Here is a 24,606-nt window from a genome sequence, read left to right as displayed (position 1 = left end):
CATGCTTGTACGATGCCCCTCAAATCATACCATTTGACAAAGGGCGATTGATTAAGTCCTATTGTCTCTCGTCACTATTCAATGCTAGCTCACTCAGCTAAGCCAAACAAAAAAGTAACTTCCCAATCATGCTGCATGCCAAACTCTTGCAAGAATTTAAAATTAACTAGTAGGCACTTGAGTTGGACCCAATGGGCAATATCTCTTTGTGTTGGAGGCATAGCACATATTCAAGCGAACAAAAAAGCACTACAACTCCTTGTTTTTAATTTAAATTCCACAGTTTTTATGAAGAAGTAGAGACATGGATTAGACCAAGAGAGGAGAGAATGGCTATGAGACAAAAAAGTACACAATGTCGTCAAAGAACTAAGAGAATGGCTTAGTGCATCATCCACCTAAAGTGCACAATGTCGTCAAAGAACTAAGAGAATGGCTTAGTGCATCATCCACCTAAAGTGCTATTACAACCTTTTCCCTCTAGCTCAACCTTTTTGGAGCTAATTGAGCATGGATGTGCTCCCTCAGAGGTCAAAGAACTAAGGGAGACCTAATTGATTCACTTGCCGGAAATGCTACTTCAGCCTTTTGTTTCCCTCTAGCTCGAGCTCTTCCTAAGCTTAATTGAGCATGTATGTGCTTTCCTTAAGACTTAGGGGGGAGAGAGAGAGAGAGAGAGAGAGAGAGATGTATTACTGTCTTCAGGAGGCCTCGTGGGCCTATGAGACAAAGTACAAGCACAAAGATAACCGAACAACCCACTATGGGCTGAAGCAGAGCGCTCGCTAAGGCCCTTTGCTGAGTACTAAGCTAAATTAAACTCAAAATACAGGAAACAAAACTAGTACTCAAACTCAGAGTCAAAATACATAGCCCGGTGCCAAGGTGGCTCTCGTATGAGCTACGAAAATGTCTCGCATCTGTATCTGCTAGGTTGTCTCTTTCGGCGGTGGGGGCCATGGTCTCTGTGATCTCAGTATCCGACGGGCCATGTCGATAGTCCCACCCGATTAGCAATCCCCTCCGAATATAGCTTTGATGGGATGGACCTTGCCCTGGTCCGTCTTTGCATTGCGTGTGGCCCTAGATCTCTGCTGATCCCAAAACCTTAAAGGAGGATGATGTGTCAGAGAGGGAGTGGTTGGTCTCTCCTCGTCGTCATCTCATCCCATTGACCCACTCAACCCTCATATCATCTATCTGCTCCTCCTCAACTCCGGTATGTCCAGAGGCAGACTCAAATGTGTAAAAATCTGTAATATGTTGTTGGGCTTGATCTAGAGATTGCAAACCTAGTCCTGGAAGTGAATCAATCAGGGGAGAGGCACAAACACGTGTACCTCCTAAAACAAGCAATGATATAGTCCTCGGATCTCATATTATCCCTGCTTCACCCCTATCGTGCTCTTGATCCATCCGACATGCCTCTAGGAGCATGTACTCTCCCTCTGGTTGACTCATATAATCTCAACACTCCCCATATCATGTCTCCTGGGATGTGCAATTCTTGAAGTCGCTTGATCGTGTGAAATCGTGGGACTATATGGAAGGTGTTTCGAAAGTCTACAAAACATGCATAGACTCTTTGGAATCTTGACCCCTCATCCTCGACGACTGTCCGCAAGGTGAAGATGTGATCAAGGGTGAGATGTTGTCTCCGAAACCTAGCCCACTCCAGTGCCCTCTACCCATGTGCTTCTATGTAGGAGCTTATCTCTCTCTAGTACTGACCCATATATATGTATGACCAATCAGAGAGTGTGGTAGTTCCCATTATCCATATGGTCTCTTGCTTTGTGTGTCACCACGATGGTGGTGGTACTCCAAGTAGGAGGGAAACCTTGGCACACAACGTTATTGAACATCTGTGCTAGAAGGGGGGCCAAGATCTCCGGTCCATTGAAACACTCAGTGCGTTGCCCCTCATGGTCCAGGGCTCTCTGGTTGTGGAGCCGGTGTAAAGCAGCTCGCACATTCTATGTTGTGAACGACCTGCATGTGGTGGGTATGGGGAAGGGTAGACATATTAGGTGGTCATAGAGGGATGTCGTAGTGTGCCACACATCAGGATCTGTGATGGGAATAGGTGACTTACCGTCAAACAGGAGACCCCAATCAAAGGTGAAATCACCTCCTTGAAAAGATCAAATCACCTCGAAAGCCTGCCTGTTATGTCATGTCAAGTGTCGGGTAGATCCGGTGTGCCCCTGGCCTCATCAGATGTGCCAAAGTTTGTTCTCATATGAGGTGAGGTCTCATCTCTTGGCACTCATCATCAAACCATGGATTCTGGGGCGTCTTCCTAGATGTGGGTTGTAGAGCGAGTCGTGGGAAAGGACTTGGTGGCGGCATCGTGGAACACCGAGACCAAAGTGTCTGAAGCATGTGAAAGGTCTGTGTCATCTCCCAGGTGGGTCGGTAGTCACATGACAAGTGGCTCATATACATTACATCCAAAGTATGTCAAACCATATCTGAATATGGGTGGGAGCCAACTGGTCCCATCTTGCTACCGGCATGGTGATCGATATGCTAAATGCCAAATATGAATGGTCCTTGCCAAGTCATGTGCATGTGTCACAAAGGCTAGGGAGCCCATCAAATAATCCGTTGTGCTCGTCGGCCCTCCATGTGAGAAGCGAGTCCTCCAAATGACAGCCATCTGAGAAGGCCGTTATATATGATCTAGTCATGCACTGCTCCCATTTCCAGCAATTGTCGGCCATATCCCGTGACCCGTGCATCCTTTGAATGTCTCACTATGCCAAGCTCTGCTGGGTTAATCTCCAGCACTCGAAGAGGGTCGTCTCTGAAGTCAAGTAGGTTTACTTGTCTGCTCCCTGCTCGTGCATTGAAATCACCTAGCAGGAGGATCTCCCCCTGCCTAGAGAACTTTGTGAGTCATCATGTATCGTCTCATATGGGCTACACCCCTCTATGGTGACCTCACAGGCATATGATGATGTATCCGGAGGAGGAAAGTAGCATATTGCAATGAAAATTTCTCTTGCATCTTGTGGCTGCAGCCAGACCCACATGTAGCATATGTGATTTGAAGAGGATAGCTACACCCCCCGAACCTCGGACTCCAGTGTCTTCCTAGAAGCTGATTCCCATGTGTATCTTGTTACTGTGGGCAGGCTCTCTCTGGACTTTGTAACCGGCCTTCAGTTTCCTAAAGGGCAATAGACCATAACTATCATTTGCATATTCATTATTCACAGCCATAGTGCATCATTTCCAACCACTTAACTTTAAACAATGCCACTTAGAAACAATTTGAGAAATAACTGGATGGAGGCTAGAGTGCCCCTACTCAATGAAACCAAGTACAAGACACCACACTGGCCCCAAACACTCGGCGCCCCTTCCGGTATTTATTTATTTCTTCAGGAATGAAATTGGTACATACAACAAGGGCTCACCCTTGTGCTCTGTCCCACGGGCAATTCCACTGTCCAAGCCAAACCTTGGCTATAACGTGCATTCCATCCTAGTGCACACACTAGTACCCAAGTGCCAAGGCAAGGCTAAGGCATTCACCATTGTCCATGACCAACTATAAAGGTGTCCAAGCATTCCACAAAACATCGAACTTGCTCAACCAGGATTGGCAATTCCACAAACCACTGACCAGCCTCTCAGGGTGATCAAGCTTCAAACAGATCTCAGACTAAACAAGTGACCACAATATAGGAAGATAATCCACACACTGCCCCTTTGATATCAACCTCTGTGATGTGACTGGGTGCCCAATCACTGCCTGAATGGCCAAGAGGGGCTTCCAACAGCAAATGGAGCAATAACAAGCTTCCAAATTCACCAAATGCAATCAAGAGGAAAGGGATAGCGACAAGAGAACTCAAACCAGCTTCAATTGACTTCAATCCAGCTCCGAAACACCTCCAGAAGCAACAGATCCAGTGTGGAGGCTAGTAGGAGGAGCTGGCAGCTAGGAGAGGGGAAGGAAGAGAGAAAGGAAAGCTGGGAGCTGAGAAATGTCAGAAGAGCAAGGCTCACGGGTGCAGAGGCTTGGGTGAGCGAAGAAGGGCTAAACTTCCACGGCAGAGTCCACCTGCTTGGAATTGACCCGTGCAGCTTCAAATGACAGCCCTGCTTCGGAATGAGTGCTTCAGAAAGCATGCAGCAGCAATTCAGTGATAACAAACTCCTCTAGATGCGGGCAGCAGCCTCAAGGTACATGCAGCTGTCTCAGGAGGTGAGCAAGCAGCAAACCAGGCCCATACAACAGCCTTTAGGACCTTGTACAGCGTGGAACATAACCGTACAACAGCCTTCAATGGCCGTACAACAGGGAGCAGATCCGTACAGCAGCACTAATAGTCCATACAGTCCGTACGGGGGCCTTGAATATAATGCTTGCAGTCCGTACAGCCGTACAGACTGCCTCAAGATGCGTGGAGATCCAAGAAATGCGAGCGGGGAGCTTTGGAAAACGTGCCAAGCATCTTCAAAAAACATAAGAAAAGCATCCCGTGACGTTGAGGAGAGGAGATAGGAAAGGAGAGGTGGTAGGTAGTGCATGAGGGGCTGCCACTTGGCCACCACCTTGCAAACCAATGGAACATTGGTTTGCCTCTCACATTAAAATCCTAACCCCTTCGAACCAATGAAACATTGCTTTCTCTGTTGGAGAGAGCCTCATGGAGACGTGGTTTTTCCCTAAGGTGATATGGAGGCTTTCTATTGGATCGTAGTGGTGGACTTGAGTGCATGGGAAGATGACACTACGTGGATCAACGGCAGGGATTGGTCCATGCATTAGAAGGAGGTGATTGGCTACTTGTTGCATGAGGAGACACTTGGCGAGAGATGCGAAGCTTCACGACGAGGAGACTTGAGGAATCGGTGGCGGTTCCTATAACTGTGTTTACTGCAATAGAAGGTGGTCCTTTTGTTGAAAGGCCTTGTGCATGTATGTCGTGTCTAGCTCTTCGTGAGCTGTAGCAGCTGCTAGTAGAGTCCTTAGGGTCCATAGAGGTTCTCTAGTTTTGCAAGTTGTAAACGCCAAAAAATCGAGTATGGGTGAGGCTATAGATCTGTGGTTTTTCCTGAGTTAATAAACTCTGATTTTGTGTCGCCATCTGAAGTTTCTTGTAGTTTATGCAAACTGCATCATCTCGTGACTATTGAGCACCTGCATGAAAAACTCTGAGAGGGGGAAGAGTAGAGGAAGGGAGAGAGAGTAAGAGAGTGACACTCTAGTGCGGGTGTGAAGTGATAGTGAGCCACACCACAAACTCACTTATGTTTTATTAGGATTAGGTTTACCCTATGACTGTCTTAAGACAGTCATAGGTGTCCTATCTTTAATTCTTTAATTAAGGGTTGGCAATGTGCCTTTACCCCCAACAACCTCCCACCTAAAGGCCAATGTGCCTAAAGGGGAGAAAAGAATAAAAATTACAGCAATATACAGTTACTGTATACAAGACCATAAAGTAAGAATGGTCTCATCCTAATCCCATGATGTGGCGGCAATGTGGAAACCGCTCTGTAAGCAAGCTCTTAGTGAGCAAATCTGCAGGATTATCATCAGTGTGCACTTTCACAAGCTCAAGTCGCTTGTCTTCCAGTACCTCCCTGATGAAATGATATTTCACTTCTATGTGCTTGGTCTTCTGATGAAAGACCGGATTCTTTGCCAACATGATAGCACTCTGACTATCACAATGCAAAACTGGCATATCTCCTGTAATGCCCAAATCTCCCACCAGCCGAGTAAGCCATATTGCTTCCTTGCAAGCCTCAGTGGCTGCAACATATTCAGCTTCTGTGGTTGACAGTGCAACGCATTTCTGCAACCGAGACACCCATGATATAGCACCTCCTGCAAATGTGAAAATATAACCGGTAGTAGACTTCCGGTTATCTGCATTCCCTGCATAGTCTGAATCTGTAAAACCATGCACCAATGCATCCTGCCTACCATAGCATATGCACAAGTCTTTGGTACCTTTGAGATACCTCAAGACACCTTTCATTGCTTCCCAATGCCGCTTGCCTGGATTTGCCATATACCTACTGATGACTCCCACCGCAAAAGCAATATCCGGACGAGTGGCAACCATGGCATAGATCAAAGATCCAACTGCAGATGCATACGGAACCTTGGCCATTTCAGCCTTATCATCATCTGATCTGGGGCTGTCCTTACTGCTGAGTTTTAAATGTGGAGGCAACGGGGTACTAATGGACTTCCCCCCCTCCATTTTAAACCTCTGCAGTACTTTGTCAATATACTCTTTCTGTGACAGAAACAAAAGTCCCTTGGACCTGTCACGAGTAATACGCATGCCAAGAATATGATTTGCATCACCCAAGTCTTTCATGTCAAAAGACTTATGCAGTTGTTTCTTCAAAACACTAATCTCATGCTGAGATTTTCTGGCAATAAGCATGTCATCCACATATAGAATGAGTAGCATCAAACTGCCATCCTTTGCCCGTTTGGTGTACAAGCAATGATCGGTCTCACACCGATGATACCCTTGGGACTGCATGAAGGCATCAAACTTCTTGTACCATTCTCTTGGCGCCTGCTTGAGTCCATACAAGCTCCGCTTGAGCTTACACACAAGCTGCTCTTTCCCTTTAACAGCATATCCCTCTGGCTGACTCATATAGATCTCATCATGGAGATCTCCGTGAAGAAAAGCTGTCTTCACATCCATCTGACATAAATCCATGTCGTCATGAGCAACAAGAGCTAACACTGCTCTCAAAGTAGTCATCTTGACTACAGGTGAAAAGATCTCATCAAAGTCAATGCCCTTCTCCTGCTTAAATCCCTTGGCAACCAATCTGGCCTTATACCGAGGTAAAGCATTTGAATCCACTTTGACTTTGTAAACCCACTGGCATGGCAAAACCTTTCTGCCTGCAGGTAACTGCACCAAGTCCCATGTATCATTCTGAAGTAGGGAGTCCATTTCTGACTGCATGGCTTTCTCCCACTTCTTTTTCTCTGTTCTTCCCATAGCTTCCTTGAAGCTGGAAGGCTCACCACAATCTGTCAGCATGATAAAATCAGCCACATTATTGGCTCCTGGAACAAACCTGGCAGGAGGCCGTTGTGCACGGGTGCTCCTCCTCACAAAATGTTCCGGATTAGGCTGCTGTCCAGCCTGTTCTTCATGCATGACGGGTGGCTGTACCACCATATCTGGCTGTTCTACAGCCCCATCTGTTGGCACATCCAGTGGTGCATCATTGGCAAAATTATCTAGCTGATTTTCAGCCTGTATACCCTCTTGAACAGGGTGATCTGCAGCAGGCTGCTGCTGCATATAAATGGGCATTCTTTGCTGTCCAACATCATCATAAATAACCCTCCTGTATTCCACAGGTTGCACGGGTTCCTTGTGTACACTATCTTCTTTAAAGATGACATCATTGCTGCGTATAATCTTCCGTTTAACGGGATCCCATAACCTGTACCCCATTTCACCTTCGTCACCATATCCCATAAAGATGCATCTGATAGACTTTGGATCCAGTTTGGTGCGTAGATCTTTGCGTACATGAGCAAAGCACTCGCAGCCAAATACACGTAAGTGCTTATATGAGGGAGGCTTGCCAGACCACACCTCCTCTGGCACTTTCAACTCCAAAGCCTTATTTGGTGACCTGTTAATAATGTGAACTGCTGTTTGCACGGCTTCTGCCCAAAAGCCATGGGGTAATGCAGCATAAGACAACATACATCGAACCTTCTCCTGAATAGTTCGATTCATCCGCTCACTTGCACCATTTTGAGATGCATTATGAGGGGCTGTGAGTTCCTGTTTGATGCCCTTAGCTTGGCAAAACTGCACAAAAGCATGTGACACATACTCACCCCCATTATCGGATCTGAGGCATTTCAGCCTACGACCTGTCCGATTCTCAACCTGAGCGACAAACCTCTTGAAAGCATCTAGGGCATCTCCCTTATGCTTCAAGAAATAGACCCACACCTTACGTGTGGCATCATCAATGAAAGTAATAAAATATTTTGCACCCCCTAGTGATAACTGTGGCATCTCACACAAATCAGTGTGCACTAGATCAAGTGGTGCTCTATTCTGCGGAGATCTCCTCTTATGAGGAGTCACAGAATGCTTGCCAAAAATACAATGATCACAAGTAGGCAAATCTGAAAAAGAGAGAGGCGGCAGATAACCCAAACGTGACAGTTCTTGCATTCCTTTAACAGACATGTGTCCCAACCGGCTATGCCACAATGAAACCTTTGGCAGCTCGGTTATGGCAACAACATGATTACCCACACTGGAAACATAAAGAGGGTACAAGGTATCACTCTTAAAACCCTCAGCCACTACAGTCTGGCCATCAGTAATCACCCATTTGGAATCCCCAAATGTGGTGTGGTAACCACTGTCATCTAATAAGCTAGTGCTAATCAGATTTTTCTTGATTTGCGGCACATGGCGAACACCATCAAGCATAAATGACTGTCCATCAGGAAATATTATCTGTATACTGCCAATCCCTGCAATCTGACATGCATAGTTGTTTCCAAGATGAACAACTCCATGAGTACCTGTATAGGAAGTAAACCACTCCCTATGAGGAGTAACATGAAAAGAGGCACCTGAATCCAAGAGCCAGGTGTGCATGTCATGGCCATCAATAACCAAAGCATGTGCTATTACAGCAGAAGAGCATAAAACATCATGTATGTCACTGTCACTGTCCTCTGCTGCAACATTCACTGCATCCAAGTCATCTGCCTTGGCCTTGCCTTTGCCTTTGCTTGCATTTCCTGCATCCTTTGTTTCAGCCTTCTTGGCTTTCTGATCCCGTATGAACTTGAAGCACTTCGACTTCACATGTCCCTTCTTGCCACAATAAAAGCATTCAATGTCCTTTTTGCCACGGGACTGACTGCGGGATTTGGACTTACTAGCAGATCTCCCCTTCTGCTGAGTCCTGCCTCTGTCCTGTACCTGCAAAGCATTTGAAGACTTGCTGCCCGCATTATTCTTCCTGCTCATCTCCTCCATAAGGAGAGAGCTTTCTACATCAGCATAAATAAGAGTGGCATTCGAGTTTGACAGGGTGGTCTTGAAAGTGTCCCAACTCTCGGGGAGGGTACACAGCAAGAAAGTAGCCTTGAACTCCTCATCAAGGTTCAACCCCTGTGCAATCAGCTGTGTAAAGATAGCATTGAACTCACTCAAGTGTGAGGTCATACAGCTTCTTCAGCCAATAAACCTTACTGGCTGAGCTCTTTTGGGCATATAATTCTTCTAGTCTTTGCCATAGACCATAAGAGGTCTTTTCAGCCTGTACATTGAACACAAGAGTGTCTGAAATAGTGAGCATGATAGCTGCCCTTGCGGACAAATCAAGCTCTTCCCAGTCATCAGCTGCCATATCAGATGGCTTGACACCCTTTACCCTTATGGGCTTAGCAATCTTCTTTAACAGAAGTACATTCAAGCACTGTTCTGCCCATAATGCATAGTTATGTGCTCCTTCCAGTTTCTTTATGTTCAGAATTGAAGAATCACCTCCTTCTGATGCCATATCAGATGAGGAAAGTACCTGACTCCCTGGAAGTAAAAAGACTGAATAAAAGTTCTGATTTCTCAGAAAAGCCTGCTCTATTCAAGAGCCAGAAGCACTCTCAATGGTGCTGTTTTTACTGTCAGTAAAATCTGCAGCAAAACAGTAAATGTCCCTGCAAATACTGTACCTTCTGACAAACTGTTCTGAGCTCAAAAAAGGCATAAAAACAGTGATTTCAGACTGCTGTTGCTGCTCAACAAGTGCTTAACAGTGCACAATCATCTGACAAAACCACCAACACTGCTGTAAACACTGCTGTACTGACTGTACTGATCACTTCTCCCACCTCAGATGAGGTATGGCACTGAGTTAAATTGCAGAAACCACTTGACAAACACCCCAAAAACAGTAAATGACCCTTCAGCCTGTCACAAAACCTGCAACAGTAAATGGGATAAATCCCAAGCAATCACCCTTAGACCAAGGGGAGAAAATGCATCTGAAGATCTCTGTCGGTAACCCAAGTGGTATCAAACAAAGTCTGGGCAAAAGCCCCTTGATCTGACACCTGAATCAAGTGGAGAACACCTCAACACTGAGGTAGCATGCAATATGAAATCTCTCTGACACTTGTACTTGACAATGTGCAATGCATAGACTGCCCCTGTGTACTCAGTAACAACACAAATCACAACGTACAGACACCAAGAAGAAAATCTTTTGAGCACTGTCAACGATGGGCAGTTAGGGACCGAGTAAACTCGATGCGCCCTGACCAAGCGTGGCTCAACTGAGATTTTCAAAGTGCGTACAAAGAATGTGACCTGCAACAAATGTCACCAAATGCACTGCGGAAATAAAGCAAATGTGTGCTCCCTGGCTACACACTGCCTCAAGGCATATACTGCAAACACATCCAGGCAAAAGCCCTTTGAAAAGGTCACCCAAAACTGAGAATTGCACTCAGTAAATGCATAGAAGCTTCTGCAAAACAAGCATCTGACCTTCCTGAATGACAGGTAACTGCACAAACACCACCACTGTGGCACAAGTCACCTCAAGCGTGAGTGACACGAGAGTACCTGATGTACCTCAACAAATGCACAGTATACTGCTAGAATGCTTCAGGAATATTCCTCTTCCAATCAGAAAATGTGCTGTACTTTTCAGTACCTGCAAAGTACCTGCTGTACTTTTGTCCCTGCAGAGTACCTGTGTACTATCGGTGCAAACTTCCCCAAAAAAAAAAACGAGATTTTTGCAACAAAAGAAAAAATGCTGTACTTCTGTACCCAGCTGTACCCAGCTGATGTCGACGCCAACCGTACAAAGTTGTACGGCAGTCCGTACGGCTGTACGGACTATCCGTACAGCTGATGTATGAACTGCTGCAGAAAACACAGCAGCTATGCTGCTGTACTGCAGTAGGTTGACGACGCCCACGCCCGCAACGAAAAGCCTGCAGATCTGCCGTACGAAATGCGATACACTTGGAGGTGACCCGCGAAAATGCACCGCGCAGAAGTCCTGCAGCCCACGACCGCCGTATTCCCCTCGAAAACGCGCCGCCGTACGGCTCTGCGCCCTGGTCCGTACGGTCGTACGGACGACGTACGGCCGTACGGATCTGTCCGTACGTCCGTACGGTACGGATGAGGTAGAGGGAGAGGAGGCTTGATAGGCTCTGATACCAGTTGAGAGGGGGAAGAGTAGAGGAAGGGAGAGAGAGTAAGAGAGTGACACTCTAGTGCGGGTGTGAAGTGATAGTGAGCCACACCACAAACTCACTTATGTTTTATTAGGATTAGGTTTACCCTATGACTGTCTTAAGACAGTCATAGGTGTCCTATCTTTAATTCTTTAATTAAGGGTTGGCAATGTGCCTTTACCCCCAACAAACTCTACAATCATTATTCTAAGAGTGGTATCAGAGCGGTGTTGAGAAGAACCTGTGAAGGTAGCAAATCTGCATGTCGAAGAGATCTTTCCGAAGCGTGTCTTATGAATATTCAGTCCCTTGTTTTCTTAATGCTTGCAGACAACCTCGCAGTCAAGTTGCTAGGAGAAGGCGTGATCTGTTGACGGAGGCTTGCTTCAGAGCAATACTTGAAGGATAAAGAAATGGAAGTTGTAAAGTCAGATAAGTCAGACAGTTCCCTTGTACGATTCAATGGTCGAAACTTTTCTTCATGGTAGTTAGCCACTCCACTTTATCTGATGCAGAAGGACAGAGAAGAGACCAGAAGCTGAGAGAGAGTTACCCTTCTGGAATCAGAGAAACAACAAGGCAATGGGATTTATTGGAAGAGCATTGGATCCATATTATTTTCATCATGTAGATGTGAAGAAGACGGCGTCAGAAAACTGGCGGATCTTGGAGACTTTGTTTGGGCTTTGTATGAAGCATTCAAAAGCAATATTGAAACAAGAGTTGTTCGATTTAAAAATGGATGACAGTGAAAATTTGGTCACGTTTCTTAATAGGATGCAGTCGATCCTTAGGCAGTTGCATGATCTTTGTCTTGGAGTCGAGGCAAAAGACAAGAAAGCAATTCTTTTAAAGGCTTTGCCCTCCAAATACTCAAAGACTGAAAGAATATTGAGGCTCGATGACGGTGTTGATTATCTTGATTGCGTTGGTCTTCTCTTGAGCGAAGAAAAGCGCGATGATTTGCTGCAACCGTTTGGTGATACAGTTTACACAGCAAAAGATAAAAGACTTCCACCTTCAAGAAGAGGAAGATCAGATAGCCGCGTATGCAATTATTGTGGACGTGAAGGTCACTTAGAGAAACATTGTTATAAGAAACAAAAGGATGAGCTTCTGAAGGACAAAGCATGCGTAGCTGAAGGATCCTCATCAAACGAAGAGGAGGCGGGCTTAGTTGAGACTGACAGATCAGGATTGGACTTTTTAATCATGAACAGCGTTTTGTATTGCATAGACTTTTCGTAAGCATGCAAACGTTATAGATGATCTTGGCTTTTTGTAAGTAGATCATTTTCTAGTCTGTTCAAGAGTTTTTTTGTTTGATGAGTGGGTGATAGATTTTCAGTTCAGTTCTTCCGTCCTCCGAATTCGGCTTCAGGGGGGATTGTTGGAGAGAGCCTCATGGAGACATGGTTTTTCCCTAAGGTGATGTGGAGGCTTTCTATTGGATCGTAGTCGTGGACTTGAGTGCATGGGAAGATGACATCAACGGCAGGGATTGGTCCATGCATTAGAAGGAGGTGATTGGCTGCTTGTTGCATGAGGAGACACTTGGTGAGAGATGGCAAAGCTTCACGACGAGGAGATTTGAGGAATCGGTGGCGGTTCCTATAACTGTGTTTATTGCAATAGAAGTCGGTCCTTTTGTCGAAAGGCCTTGTGCCTGTATGTCGTGTCTAGCTCTTCGTGAGCTCTAGCAACTGCTAGTAGAGTCCTTAGGGTCCATAGAGGTCTCTAGTTTTACAAGTTGTAAACGCCAAAAAACCGAGTACAGGTGATGCTATAGATCTGTGTTTTTTCCTGAGTTAATAAACTCTGATTTTGTGTTGCCATCTCAAGTTTCGTGTAGTTTATGCAAACTGCATCATCTCGTGACTATTGAGCACCTGCATGCAAAACTCTACAATCAGTATCCTAACATTCTCCTTGGGCCCAACATTTAGACCCCTCTAAACCTTGCCTTGCCCCTGGCAAGTAGGCATAGTGTGTGCACCTAGGGACTTCTGGGAAGTGTCGCTTTCCCTGGACTAGTCCCCTAAGCCAAAGTTAGTCACGGTTCATAACTTCACGTCCCCGTGACAGACTGTCACGCGTCTCCGTGTAAAAATTGACATCTCAATCAGGTATGTCTCTAAAAAGCCTCTCGGATCAGACCAAAGAGTGCCATTACAATCCCACACAGCTATTGTTACTTTGCTTTGTGGAACAATCCTATCAGTCCGACACTGTGACGTGTTGCTTGCATCCCTATCTTCCCTTTCCTCCTTTCTGTCCTCTCCCTTATGATGACTTTGCCATCTCTACAAACAGCCCACTTCTCTTCCTGTCTTGCTGCCATAACTCGAACTATCCCTGCTCTGCGATGTTCTTGCTGTAAAACCGTGAGATCATCATCCTAGATATGTCCTTTTTCCTTTCAACGCTGCTCTCATTCTCATAACAGTGAACCTATATGCTGCTGTCCTGAATCTCACAATCATAGGTCTCAACGGTCTATGCCCCTTCAAAGGTGAGGTTAATGCCTATTTTGTTGACCAATGCCTTGGCATCTGCCATCGGAGCGTCGGCAATAAAAAGGAAGAGAAAGACTACCACCGGGCAATTGTATGCACGATGATGGATGCAAGGAAAAGAACAATTATATTAGATAACAGCAGGATATACCTACGAGGAACCTCTTACTTCATCACTGAAGATAGAACACCCAAGCAACAAGCTGAAAGACGCCAATCCTACGAAGCACGCAAGAAGAGACAAGAGGCAAAAGAGGACACCACCCTCTAGGGATACGCGGCTCATGGGACCCAGAAGGAAATCAAAGTAATGTTTTGGAATTGCAGAGGTTTCCCCTGGCAGAAGGGGGCAGGCCTTAATGATGTGCTTGAGGATGCAGATGTAGTCTTTCTTGCAGAGACATGGGAGAGGGATACGCATAGACTACCTCCAATCAATGGATATGTAACACATTCAATATGCCAAACACACACTAGTACAAGAGGGCAAGGAGGAGTTGCATGCCTATACAAAGAACACTTACGAGATAATATAAGCATATGCAAAGATGACCCTCATAAACGGTTCATTTGGATCATGGTGAAAGCAGAGCCCCTACCACTTTACATAGTTGGGTGCTACATACCGCACTTAGGGTCGACGTACTATCAGCGCTATGATAGAGATGCATCAGATCCATACAGAGACTTGTGCTCAGATTTGGTGGAATTCAATGCCAAGGGGAGAGTATTGATTCTAGGAGACATGAATGCACGCATTGGGGACACCCAGTTTCAGTCACTTACAGGGCATGAATATGACAAAGACAAAGAAATTGAGATAGACCCCAAGTGGCACAGACACTCGGAGGACAAGGAAGTAAATGCACATGGAGAGGCATTGACAAGCCTAGTGAATGGGCTTCATATGATTGTGCTGAATGGATCAGACCTCTTTCCACATACAAGAGTTCCCACATGCTTTCCAGCTAGTGGAGGATCAAGTGTGGTAGACTATGCTTTAATTTCACTTGATGCAGTAAATTTGGTACATGATTATATAATTGGCCCAAAGTATCCAGAATCAGATCATACTCCCCTTTATCTCAAAATGCACATACCCCATTTGGCAGAAACTCCAGTCCATGCAGCAAAGAATTGGTCTTTTCGTATGGACATAGACAAGAGGGAGAAGTATGCGGACACTACCGATGCTCTTATTAAGGAGGTTTGCAGGCTGAACTGGAGCGAGATGAAAGAGACTTTACTCTCAGCTGCACATACATTCATGGGTCAAAAAAAGATCAGGAGAGTATGCACGAAGGGCTTACCACAAAACAAATGGTTTGATGATGAATGCATAAAAGCCAGGCTGAAAATTAAACAGATGCCAAATGACATGCAACGTAAAGAGGCTGAAAAACACTTCCATGTACTCACTCGGAGAAAAAAGAGGAAATATCAGCTAGACAAAGAGTGGAAAGATGCCATTGAGTTTGCTAAGAACCCGAGAGGAACGTGGAGGCAAACTAAAGGGAGATCAAAAGAAATCATGGGAGATTTCACAGATGAAGAAATGCTCCAATATGCCAAGCAACTCTACACCCACCCACATGCCTTACCTATGTCCACAGACATAGCTCACATATTTTCTCTGTGGACGATATGAATGAGGGCCTGAAGAAAATGGCCAATGGAAAAGCAGATGACACATTGCATATAAAGGTTGAGCTACTAAAATGGGCAGGTGACTACACACGAATTTGCCTAGTTTCTTTGCTTAATGATGCAATTGCTAATGGAAGAGAGCCGGCTACAAGAAGGGAACAAAGATTTTGCAAGCTGTGTGACCAAGAACAAGTAGAGACAGAAGCACATGTCCTCCTTACATGCACACGGTATGCCTGCATAAGGAGGGACTTTAACAATATTACAGAGGAACACGACACCCTAGCAAGCTTGCTCCCTCATAGCCATATAGCCACTCTGGGTAACTATATTGCCAATGTTCTTAAATATCGTGAATGTTGTATTACTCAATGTATTTCAAAATAATTGTTCTCCCCCCCTTCCATAAAAGGAAGGAGACACTTGTATCGTGACTTTTATGGGTCCCATGGGTCGGTATTTCGGCCCCCAGAAGACGGTAATACATTCTTCTTCTTCTTCTTCTTCTTCTTCTTCTTCTTCTGCTTCCACCGGTTGGCCTCTAACAAGAACATTCAATGATTTATGGTGTCTTCTTTTCTCCTCCTCTAATGCATCAGAAATAGATTCTTTTTTTGGGACTGATGTGCCTTTCTTGACCACTTCAGTGCATTCTTTCAGTTTTGCTTTAACTTCAATTATTTGCTGAGAGATTTCTTCGTGTTTCCCCTTGCATGGTGACTTGTAGGGCTCCATATCCTTCTCGAGTTTTGCATTCTCTGATTTGAATTCCTCTAGTGCCTTGCATGCCTTAGTCTATATTCAATTCCTCATTCATGAGGGGCTGGATTTCACTATCTTCCATTTGGGTGCGTGCCTTTAGGGCCTCATTTTCTCCTTGTAGGCTGATCACTTTATCTTCCAACTCTTTTATCCTTAGGGCATGTTGGTTGGTCTTAATATCTAGCATTTGAGTCATTTCTTCCTGCATTTTGCCTATTTTAATTCCCAGCTGCACTTGCATTTCAGTTTTCCACTTGCTCATCTTCTCTTACACGGAGGCACACAATCTATGCATGGTCTCTTCATTGTTTTTCCTTGTCTTTTTCTGCAAGTTCTCAATCTCTGCATTCTGCATTTTTTAGACTTCTTTCATGGTGGTGAGGCATGATTTTGATGTGCTGGTCACTGCCTTTCTGATCATTAATTTTCAGAATACCCATCCATATAGAGCTGTACTTTCTTTCCTTCTCTCGTCTGTTTTTTTTCTCAGGTGAGTTCATTTCACCATCTTGAGGTACCTCGAAATTGCTGTCATATGCCCTAGTACGGGCTCTTCATAGCTCCAATGTCGTCTTTTGCAGGTCCTTGTGGATTTGGCAAGTCCTTTATTTGGGAGGTTGGTGCAGCAGCTCTAGGGCCTAGGATAGGCCCGGGTGTCCTGAAGGGTGATTGCGCAGCCTCAATGGAGGGTCAGGTGGAAGGCACGCTGTGGATGGGCTTGGTGACCTGCTGCACAACAGTAGCAGCCCATAAAGGGGGCCTGGTACAGTCGCAAAGTAGTACAGACACGGCACACAGAACAGCTCCCAAGGGGGGTGGCACACAAGCGCGATGCAGAACAGCACCACAAGTGGGCCCTGGGGGGTCACGACAGCGGGAGAATGAATCTTGCGCACGGCAAAATGCTGCGATAGAGGTAGGGGGTGGTTTGGGGGGGGGGGGTGGGGGAGAGAGAGAGCGAGAGAGGTCCTTGGGAGACCTCACGGGCCTATGGGACAAAGTACACCAAGAGAAGGAACTCATACAAGCCTCAGTGTGCTGAAGCAAAGGGCATGCTAGGGCCCTTGCTGAGTGCTATGTGAAGCTAAAGAAGCTCAAGAGCACAAACAAAACTGAAAAACTGAATTTCAAAAGCTGAAACCGGGCACCGTGGTGGCTCTCCAGCGGGCTGCAAAGATATCCCTAATCTACATCTGTCGAGCTGTCCCTTGCTGCGGTGAAGGGCGTGGTCTCCTTGACATCTGTATTGGATGGGCTATGTCGAGTGACACCTCGTCTTTGGCGGTCTCATCTAAGTAGAGTTGAGATAGACTGGACCTCGATCGTGTGTGCTCTGGTCACTCTTCGTATCGTGTGTGGTGTTTGCGTCCCTCGCTCAATAGCGTCGTGTCGTCTCTCCCGTTGATCTACAGTGCTCTCATGTCAGCTAACTACTCCTCCTCCATTCCACTATGTCGTGGAGCTGACTCAAGTGCAAAGAAGTTCATGACATGTTGTGCTCGGTCTACCTCAGCATCATCCGGCGCGGTCACCTCCTACTACTATCCGACCTATTGCAATAGTATCTCTCTGTATCATCGCATCTTAATCAAAAAGAGCCCAATGTAGACATGGTCATTTTATGTAAAACAACAAAAGCCTTGCCCCTCCTGAAAGAGGTGATGTGAATTGTTGCTTCAAGTGATGAGATACGAGAGGCCCCAATGGCCCTCCTTATATAGGCCCCAAGGGCCCTTGTTGCCTCGAAAAGAAAGAGAAAACCTAGGAGAGACAAGTTGCAAATGAGCTACAAGCTATGTGGGCTGCAAGTGTAGCCCAAAAAGAAAAAGAATCCTAGTGAACCCCTCCCTCGAACTTGGGTTGCTCGCAACAGCCTCCACTCGCAAGAAGAATCCTGATGCTCCCTCTTGGTGGCCGACCCAGCAGTCCCCCTATGTGCCGACTTGCAGCCCTAACTAGCCGACCACCAGGTTAGCCTGGTTGGCTGGCTTGCAAGCCTTATAGCCAGGCTACGCTGGCCTCCTTTGCTGGCCTGCCTGCCTGTGTGGTCACAGTTACTACCCCAGGCTTCTCGAGCCTTGGTCGGGGCTCTTTCCTACTCCAAATCATTGCCAAAACTGCAGCACCTGCAGCGCCTTGCTCCTGCTCTGAAAATCCGCCTCCATCTTGGTCCCTTCCAATCCCTAGAATAGCCTTGGTCAGGTCTGTACAGCTTGTTGACATCATTGCCAGGTCAGCACCTTGTTTTTGTGCTGGAGTTACTGCGTGATTTTTCCTTCTCCGTCCGTGCTCAATCGCTGGACCTTGCTGCCTCAGATCTGCCCACCTAGAGATGCTTTCTTTGCCAATATACTCCTCTCTATGCTGTCCACATGGCAGCTGATCAAGTATCAGGCACTACCGGTGAATCTGGGACAATGTCATCAACATTGATGAGCTGCTCTCTAAAATCCTTAATCTTGGTAAGATAGGCATCCATGCTGTCCCCTTCGTTCATCTTAGCATTATCCACCTATCTGCGTAAATAGGCAACCCGGGCCTCATTGTGAATCTAATGGAGATTGGCCAATGTATCCCATGCATGATCCCAACGAATCTGTTCGGGTGTTGGAGGATCTGCAACAGGTACTGTGGGAGCACTGGTTGGATGAACCAGAAGTGGGAGTGGATGCAGTGGTAGTAGGTGCCTATGGTGGGGAGATAGGTCTAGTCTCTGATCCATTTACAATACCCCAAAAAATTTAGGATACCATAGGTGGTGCACCAAGTACGACCACATGGGATAGTTGGTACCATCAAGCTTGTCTTCATGGGCAAGCATTCCACGAGACTAAGGGTGGGCCATCAAAGCTGTTCAATGCAAATCTGACCACAAATAGAGGGCATAGGATACAAAATCCTCAAAGTCTAAAGGATAAAGTATCCAAATCAAAGGGAAAATGCATTGAATCAAGCAAATGTCATTGCAATTGGCAGCAAATTTGGCAAAAAACCCCTAATTTTGAGAGGGCAAATATGCCAAAAAGAGAGCAAATCGGTAAATTTCCCAAGTTATGTTGCCATCTTGCCAATGTGACCTAATGTGCTGCAATTTCTAGCCATTGTCAATGCTCTTGCTTGCAATAACTTGTAGTTGATCTATAAAATCCCCAAAATCTGCCAAATCAGACCACTAAAAATAGCAAATGTCTGCGATTCTCACTCACACTGAGTGGGAAGATGCTCGAAAATCTGTCAAATGCCTTGTCCTTTGCAAAATTGCAGATCAATGTTATAAGCCACAATTTCTTGTGAAAAATTGCAACAAAAAGAGGGCAAAATCAAGGAAAGCTCCTAATAGCTGCAAATGTCCAAATCTGACTACAAAATGTGGTTGCCAAAAGCCCCAAAATGTGAATGTTGACCTGCAGCAAATAAAATTTGCCCCAAATTTGCTATTCAACAGGCAGTGGCAGAAAACGTCTATATGGACAAGGCTGACGACCATCTGTACAATTTGCCGAATAGTTTACGAAAAAAATTGCAGAACTGAAAGGTGATTGTAGGAACGATTGTATGGTGATTGTACTGACGATTCTTGTAGTCTCTACAAACGATTTCAAGTACTGTACTGTAGATTTTTGACAGTTATACATGCAAATTGCTGATGTTGTACAAACGAAACCCAAACGTGTATGGACCAATTGTAGATGAACAAGCTATTGCGCAAGTACAATTGTATGAATGATTATGGTCCGTACCATTGTGTTGTACGGTGCTGACGCAGTGAGTGGCGTAGAACGTACGGTCGATATTTACGCAGATATGTGCAACATTGACTTATATGGACGATGCTACAATCATATACGGTGCTGTTGGAGATGTGTCTGCTGAAACTGGCTGCTGAAGCTAGAGCAAAGGACAACATATGGGAGGCAAGCAAGTGCAAGAACCCATAGATGGGAGGCATGCAGGAGCAAGAACCTGCTTTGATACCGCTGTTGGGTGCAGGGAGAAATTGATTGCAAGTGGAATGCAAAGGAGCAAGCAACATGTGAGGAAAACGAAGTACTTGCAAATGGATAATGAGAAAGTACAAGTGGTGGCCTCCAAAGGCAACCACAAGTGTTGACCAATGAAGTCAACTTGAGGGTTGACTGATCCTAACTGGCCTACAAGGCCATACCAGGGCTAATTGCTAACACCTATCAATATATAAGGCCACATCTCTATCAGTGTAGGTATCTGAAAAACCCCTTGGATCAGACTAAAGGGTGCCATTGCAGTTCCACACCGCCATACTTAATATATTCTCTAAACCCGTCTTGCAGCCCAGACACTGTCATGTGCTGTCCATCTCCCCCTCTTCCCTTTATGCCCTTTCTGCTCTCTCTCGAATAATCAGTTTTCCATCTCTATAGGCAGCCCACATCCCCTCTTGTCTTGTTGGCCATCACCTGTACCATCCCCTCCCTCCGGTGCTCTTATTGCAAGAGCGTGAGATCATCATCCAAAAATTTCATGGTAACTTTCAGGTTTCCCTCATACTCTCATGAGGGTGGACCTATCCGTTCCTGTCCGGAATCTCACTACCAATGACCTGGTTGGTGCATCGACCTTGCCCACTCTCCAAGATGCCTCACAAGCAAGGTTGACACCCATCTTGGTGAACAATGCTTTGGCAGCTGCAATAAGGGTGCTGCCTACCACTAGTTCTCTAACCAGGATATTCCAAGCCTTTTTACATCACAAGACCAAGGTGGTACCACACGTACGGTGCTAGTACTTTACTACTTGTACGTGCACCATTTGGAAAATAGTTTTAAGGTACATTATGTATGTGCTTTTAGTGAAATATTATTATTTTTCTTTAGAGGAAGGAGGAGGGAGAGAAAGAAAGAAAGTTCATGGACATCTACAAAAGACCAAAAGATCTATGAGATTAAAAAACATCAAATATAATGAGAGCGAGGGGGGGGGCACACTAAAAGGTACCCACGTCTAAGGTTAGTGTTTGATTAGCTATCCATCTTAGTGATGTGACATGTATATGTTGTCTATGGGACCAAGTCCATCAGTAGGCTAAGGATATAAAGAAAGAAAGAAACAAGTGGGGGTTGCTCGATGCCTCCTTGGAGGTTCCTATCCTCCACTCCTGGCCTAGCTGATCTAGCAGGCTTTTCAGGAGATCTTCGACTCGGGCTTTCTCCCTTCGACCCTGAGTCGTGGCTGGATATGTTTGATCCCGAAGAGGAGGGGTATTGCTCGGACCTGAGACAGTGGAGACTGATCACTCTCCTGGACACTGCGTACAAGATCTTGGTCAAGGTCTTGAGCTTGCGGCTTCGCCCTTACCTAGTGGACATCATCCATGACACGCAGATAGGCTTTGTCCAGGACCTGGACAACATCTTTACTTTTTGGGAGGCACTGGATTGGGCCAGAGAGGAGTCTCGCCTCTCGTGATTTTGCTTTTGGATTTCAAGAAAGCCTATGACAAAGTGAAGTGGTCTTTCTTGGAGGGCACCATGCAGAGGCTTGGCTTTTCAGATCACTGGATGAGGGGTGTCTCAGCCCTCTATCAGGTAGTTCAAGCCAGATACTTATTGGTGGCTACATGGGGGAGGCCTTTTCGCTTTCCCGCTCGGTTCGGCAGGGATGCCCCCTTCCCCCTTTCTTATTCCTCTTTGTGGCCGAGGCCTTAGGGTATTTTTTGAGGTCTCAGTCAGTAGGACTCACGAGTATGAGGCTCCCGATTCGGCAGGAGAAGGAGCTTTTGGACTCAGGGTTTTGCAAATGACACGGCCCTTTTTGTAGAGGGCTCTGCTTGGAGCTTGGCGTTGGAGGACAGCGTGTGGGAGACAGTAGCCAGCATTACGGCTTGGAACATTTGGGTTGCTCGCTGCAACTGGGTTATGGACCTGCACCATGCTCCACCGTCCCGCCACCTTGGTAGCCATCTGGCAGGACATCATCTTCACGCTTCGCGCCTTTTGGGAGCGAGGCTCTTCGGGTTCTCGACCTACTGTCGCACGATGGGAACTTTTCCCATTGTACGATGGGAACTTTTCTGCAAGGCTTGGCCTGCAGGTGTTTTCTACCACATCACCCCAAGAGGGATCAGATGGTTGTATAGTCCCCCACCCTGGTTGTTAGCCCCTGTTACAGAGAATCCCTAGGCAGTGAGCTGGGATCTCTAGCAGTAGGAGTGTGTTTCTGACAATCAACATTTAATTTTTCGTTGATTTTCATGGTTGGCACCTTTATGGTATTGCCAACTTGTATGATCGTTCTTTACAAGCATCAATAGAAGTTCTTTTCTCTGGAAAAAAAAAAACCAAAATACTTTGTTGTCCACTTTTTATGTCATCTCTCCGGTCATGGACTCTTGTAAGAATGATGATGTGGAGTGATGGTTTCATTCCTATCCTTGAACAGGTGTTGTTTAAAACCTGGGGTCTTCTCTTTCAGTACAATATTTTTTATTGTCACGAGTCCTCTACTACGTTTTTTCTAATGGAGATTCTCTTGTTTTGTAGCCAACAGAGGGTACTGTACCATATGACAGTCTTCCTATGATTGATAAGTACACATTATTTCAGCTAGCAACTGTTATGGATGGGATCAAAGAAAGTTTTGATTGCTATCAGTTCTACAGGTTTTATCAGGTAACTGTTCAATTGCATAGAAAAAGATTTGGCTTAAATCTCCACTCTTGAATGGAGTTTGTTTACAAGTTTTGTGTGCATGCAGTTGATTCAACGATTTGCTGTTGTGGACTTATCAAATTTCTACTTCGATGTGGCAAAAGACCGGCTTTATGTGGGGTGAGGGCTGTCTACTTATCAGAGTATTTTAGAGTTGGTCCAATCTTAGTGAAGCTATGTTTGTTCTAAACAGGATACGTTTTCTTCTCAGAGGCAAGAGTAGCTACACACGACAAAGTTGTCAAACAGTACTTGCTGCACATTTATTGTGCCTAGCCCGTGTGATTGCACCAGTGCTACCGCACATGGCTGAGGATGTATGGCAACATCTTCCTTTCCCGTATGTTTTGAAGGATAAATCGAAAGCAGAATATGTTTTTCAAGCAGGATGGCCTACAGTAGAGGCCAGTTGGAAATCAATTTCCAAGGAGGACATCGAGTTTTGGAGGACTCTTCTTCAGGTCTTTGTCTTTGTTTCTGTGTCTTTCTGCTCTGAAGTTTTTGTGAAGGCCTGCCAATAATCTGAGGTGGCAGCTGAAATAGAGTGAAATAGGGTTTATTGCTGCAAAGTCTTTGCGCTATGTTTTCTGCTTCTGGGCTCATAACTGTCACTACATTTAATTGGCATGCAACCTTAGTCTTCCGTTTTCAACTCTCTGCAAAGTCTTCTCTCTATCGTTTGCGCTTTGAAGTCATGTGAGCTGATCTTCTAACTAACTGAGATACCTCCATAATTGAGAATTTATGTGTATACAAGGATGGCACTAATTTTTTGTTTTCACCCACAACTTCTATAAACTTCTGTATCTCTAAAGCATTGTTTTTGTCTTTTGGGTGTCTGGAGGGAATTGGGGGAAAGGGGGAATGCACCCACATGTGTGTACAACCACTCAGAGAGAGAGGGAGGAAGGGATTATAAAGTAAATCTTTGGTAACAGATCAGAGCAGAGGTCAACAAAGTGTTAGAAACAGCAAGAGCTGGAAAATTGATAGGAGCAAATTTGGATGCGAAGGTTTATTTGTATGCTAGCAGTGAAAAACTCATGCAAAGATTGAAGCATATGGCAAGCTCAGACAATGATGCTGACAGGCTTCACAGAGTATTTATCACCTCTCAGGTAATACAAACTAATGAGCAATAAGCAAAAGTATGGATTTTATTAGATCTATATAGGTCATGGTTTTGTTAAAGTGGTTCTGAGACTCTCTAATTTTGCAGGTAGACCTGCTGTACTCGACGGAGGATGTGGAATCTTTAGGGATTGAATACACAGGAAGCAGTGTCCTGGAAGGTCAGGGTGATCTGTGGGTTGGGATTTCAAAAGCAGATGGAAGCAAGTGTGAAAGATGCTGGAACTACTCTACAGCAGTTGGCTTATTTGATGAACATCCCACATTATGTCAACGGTGTTATGGGGTTGTAAAGCAAGGAATGCAACCCAAGCCTGAAGCTGTTTTGGCTGTCTAATTTTGGGAACACGTTCATTCTATTGCTGTCTTGCATTTGTTCCCATCGACTAAGTACGATGGTCGTTGCACGTAATCCTATTTTTCACGAGAGCCTGTCAATTGGAGATATTCAATTGTCCTACATTCCCACGAAGGATGACTCAGCAAATCGCTTCACAAAGACTATTCGACATGTCTTAGTTCTTCTCGACTATTACTTGCTCCTCACACCCAACAATAGACCTACATTGATAGAGATGTAGTCTTCTATACCGAGACACATGAGATGCACTCTTCTATA

The 24,606-nt window shown here is 45.4% G+C and overlaps 1 protein-coding gene across 1 annotated transcript in view; it reads left to right on the top strand.

Annotated features, from left to right (window-relative positions):
• Positions 1-24,354, top strand: part of OVA2 (tRNA synthetase class I (I, L, M and V) family protein) — a 122,526-nt gene extending 98,172 nt beyond the window's left edge. The window contains exons 18-22 of the mRNA XM_087372987.1: positions 22,689-22,817; positions 22,903-22,976; positions 23,068-23,317; positions 23,795-23,974; positions 24,076-24,354. Of these exons, the coding sequence (XP_087229113.1) occupies positions 22,689-22,817; positions 22,903-22,976; positions 23,068-23,317; positions 23,795-23,974; positions 24,076-24,324 (882 nt within the window). The 3' untranslated portion in view covers positions 24,325-24,354. The remainder of the gene's footprint in view (positions 1-22,688; positions 22,818-22,902; positions 22,977-23,067; positions 23,318-23,794; positions 23,975-24,075) is intronic.
• Positions 24,355-24,606: the final 252 nt, after the last annotated feature.

This window comes from Dipteris shenzhenensis, chromosome 3, assembly GCF_047967505.1.
Source record: "Dipteris shenzhenensis isolate YYH24624 ecotype China chromosome 3, Dip_SZ_1.0, whole genome shotgun sequence".
In the NCBI taxonomy this organism is placed as follows: domain Eukaryota; kingdom Viridiplantae; phylum Streptophyta; class Polypodiopsida; order Gleicheniales; family Dipteridaceae; genus Dipteris; species Dipteris shenzhenensis.
Note: the sequence above shows the minus strand (reverse complement) of the source record. Positions and strands in the feature narration are given on the sequence as shown.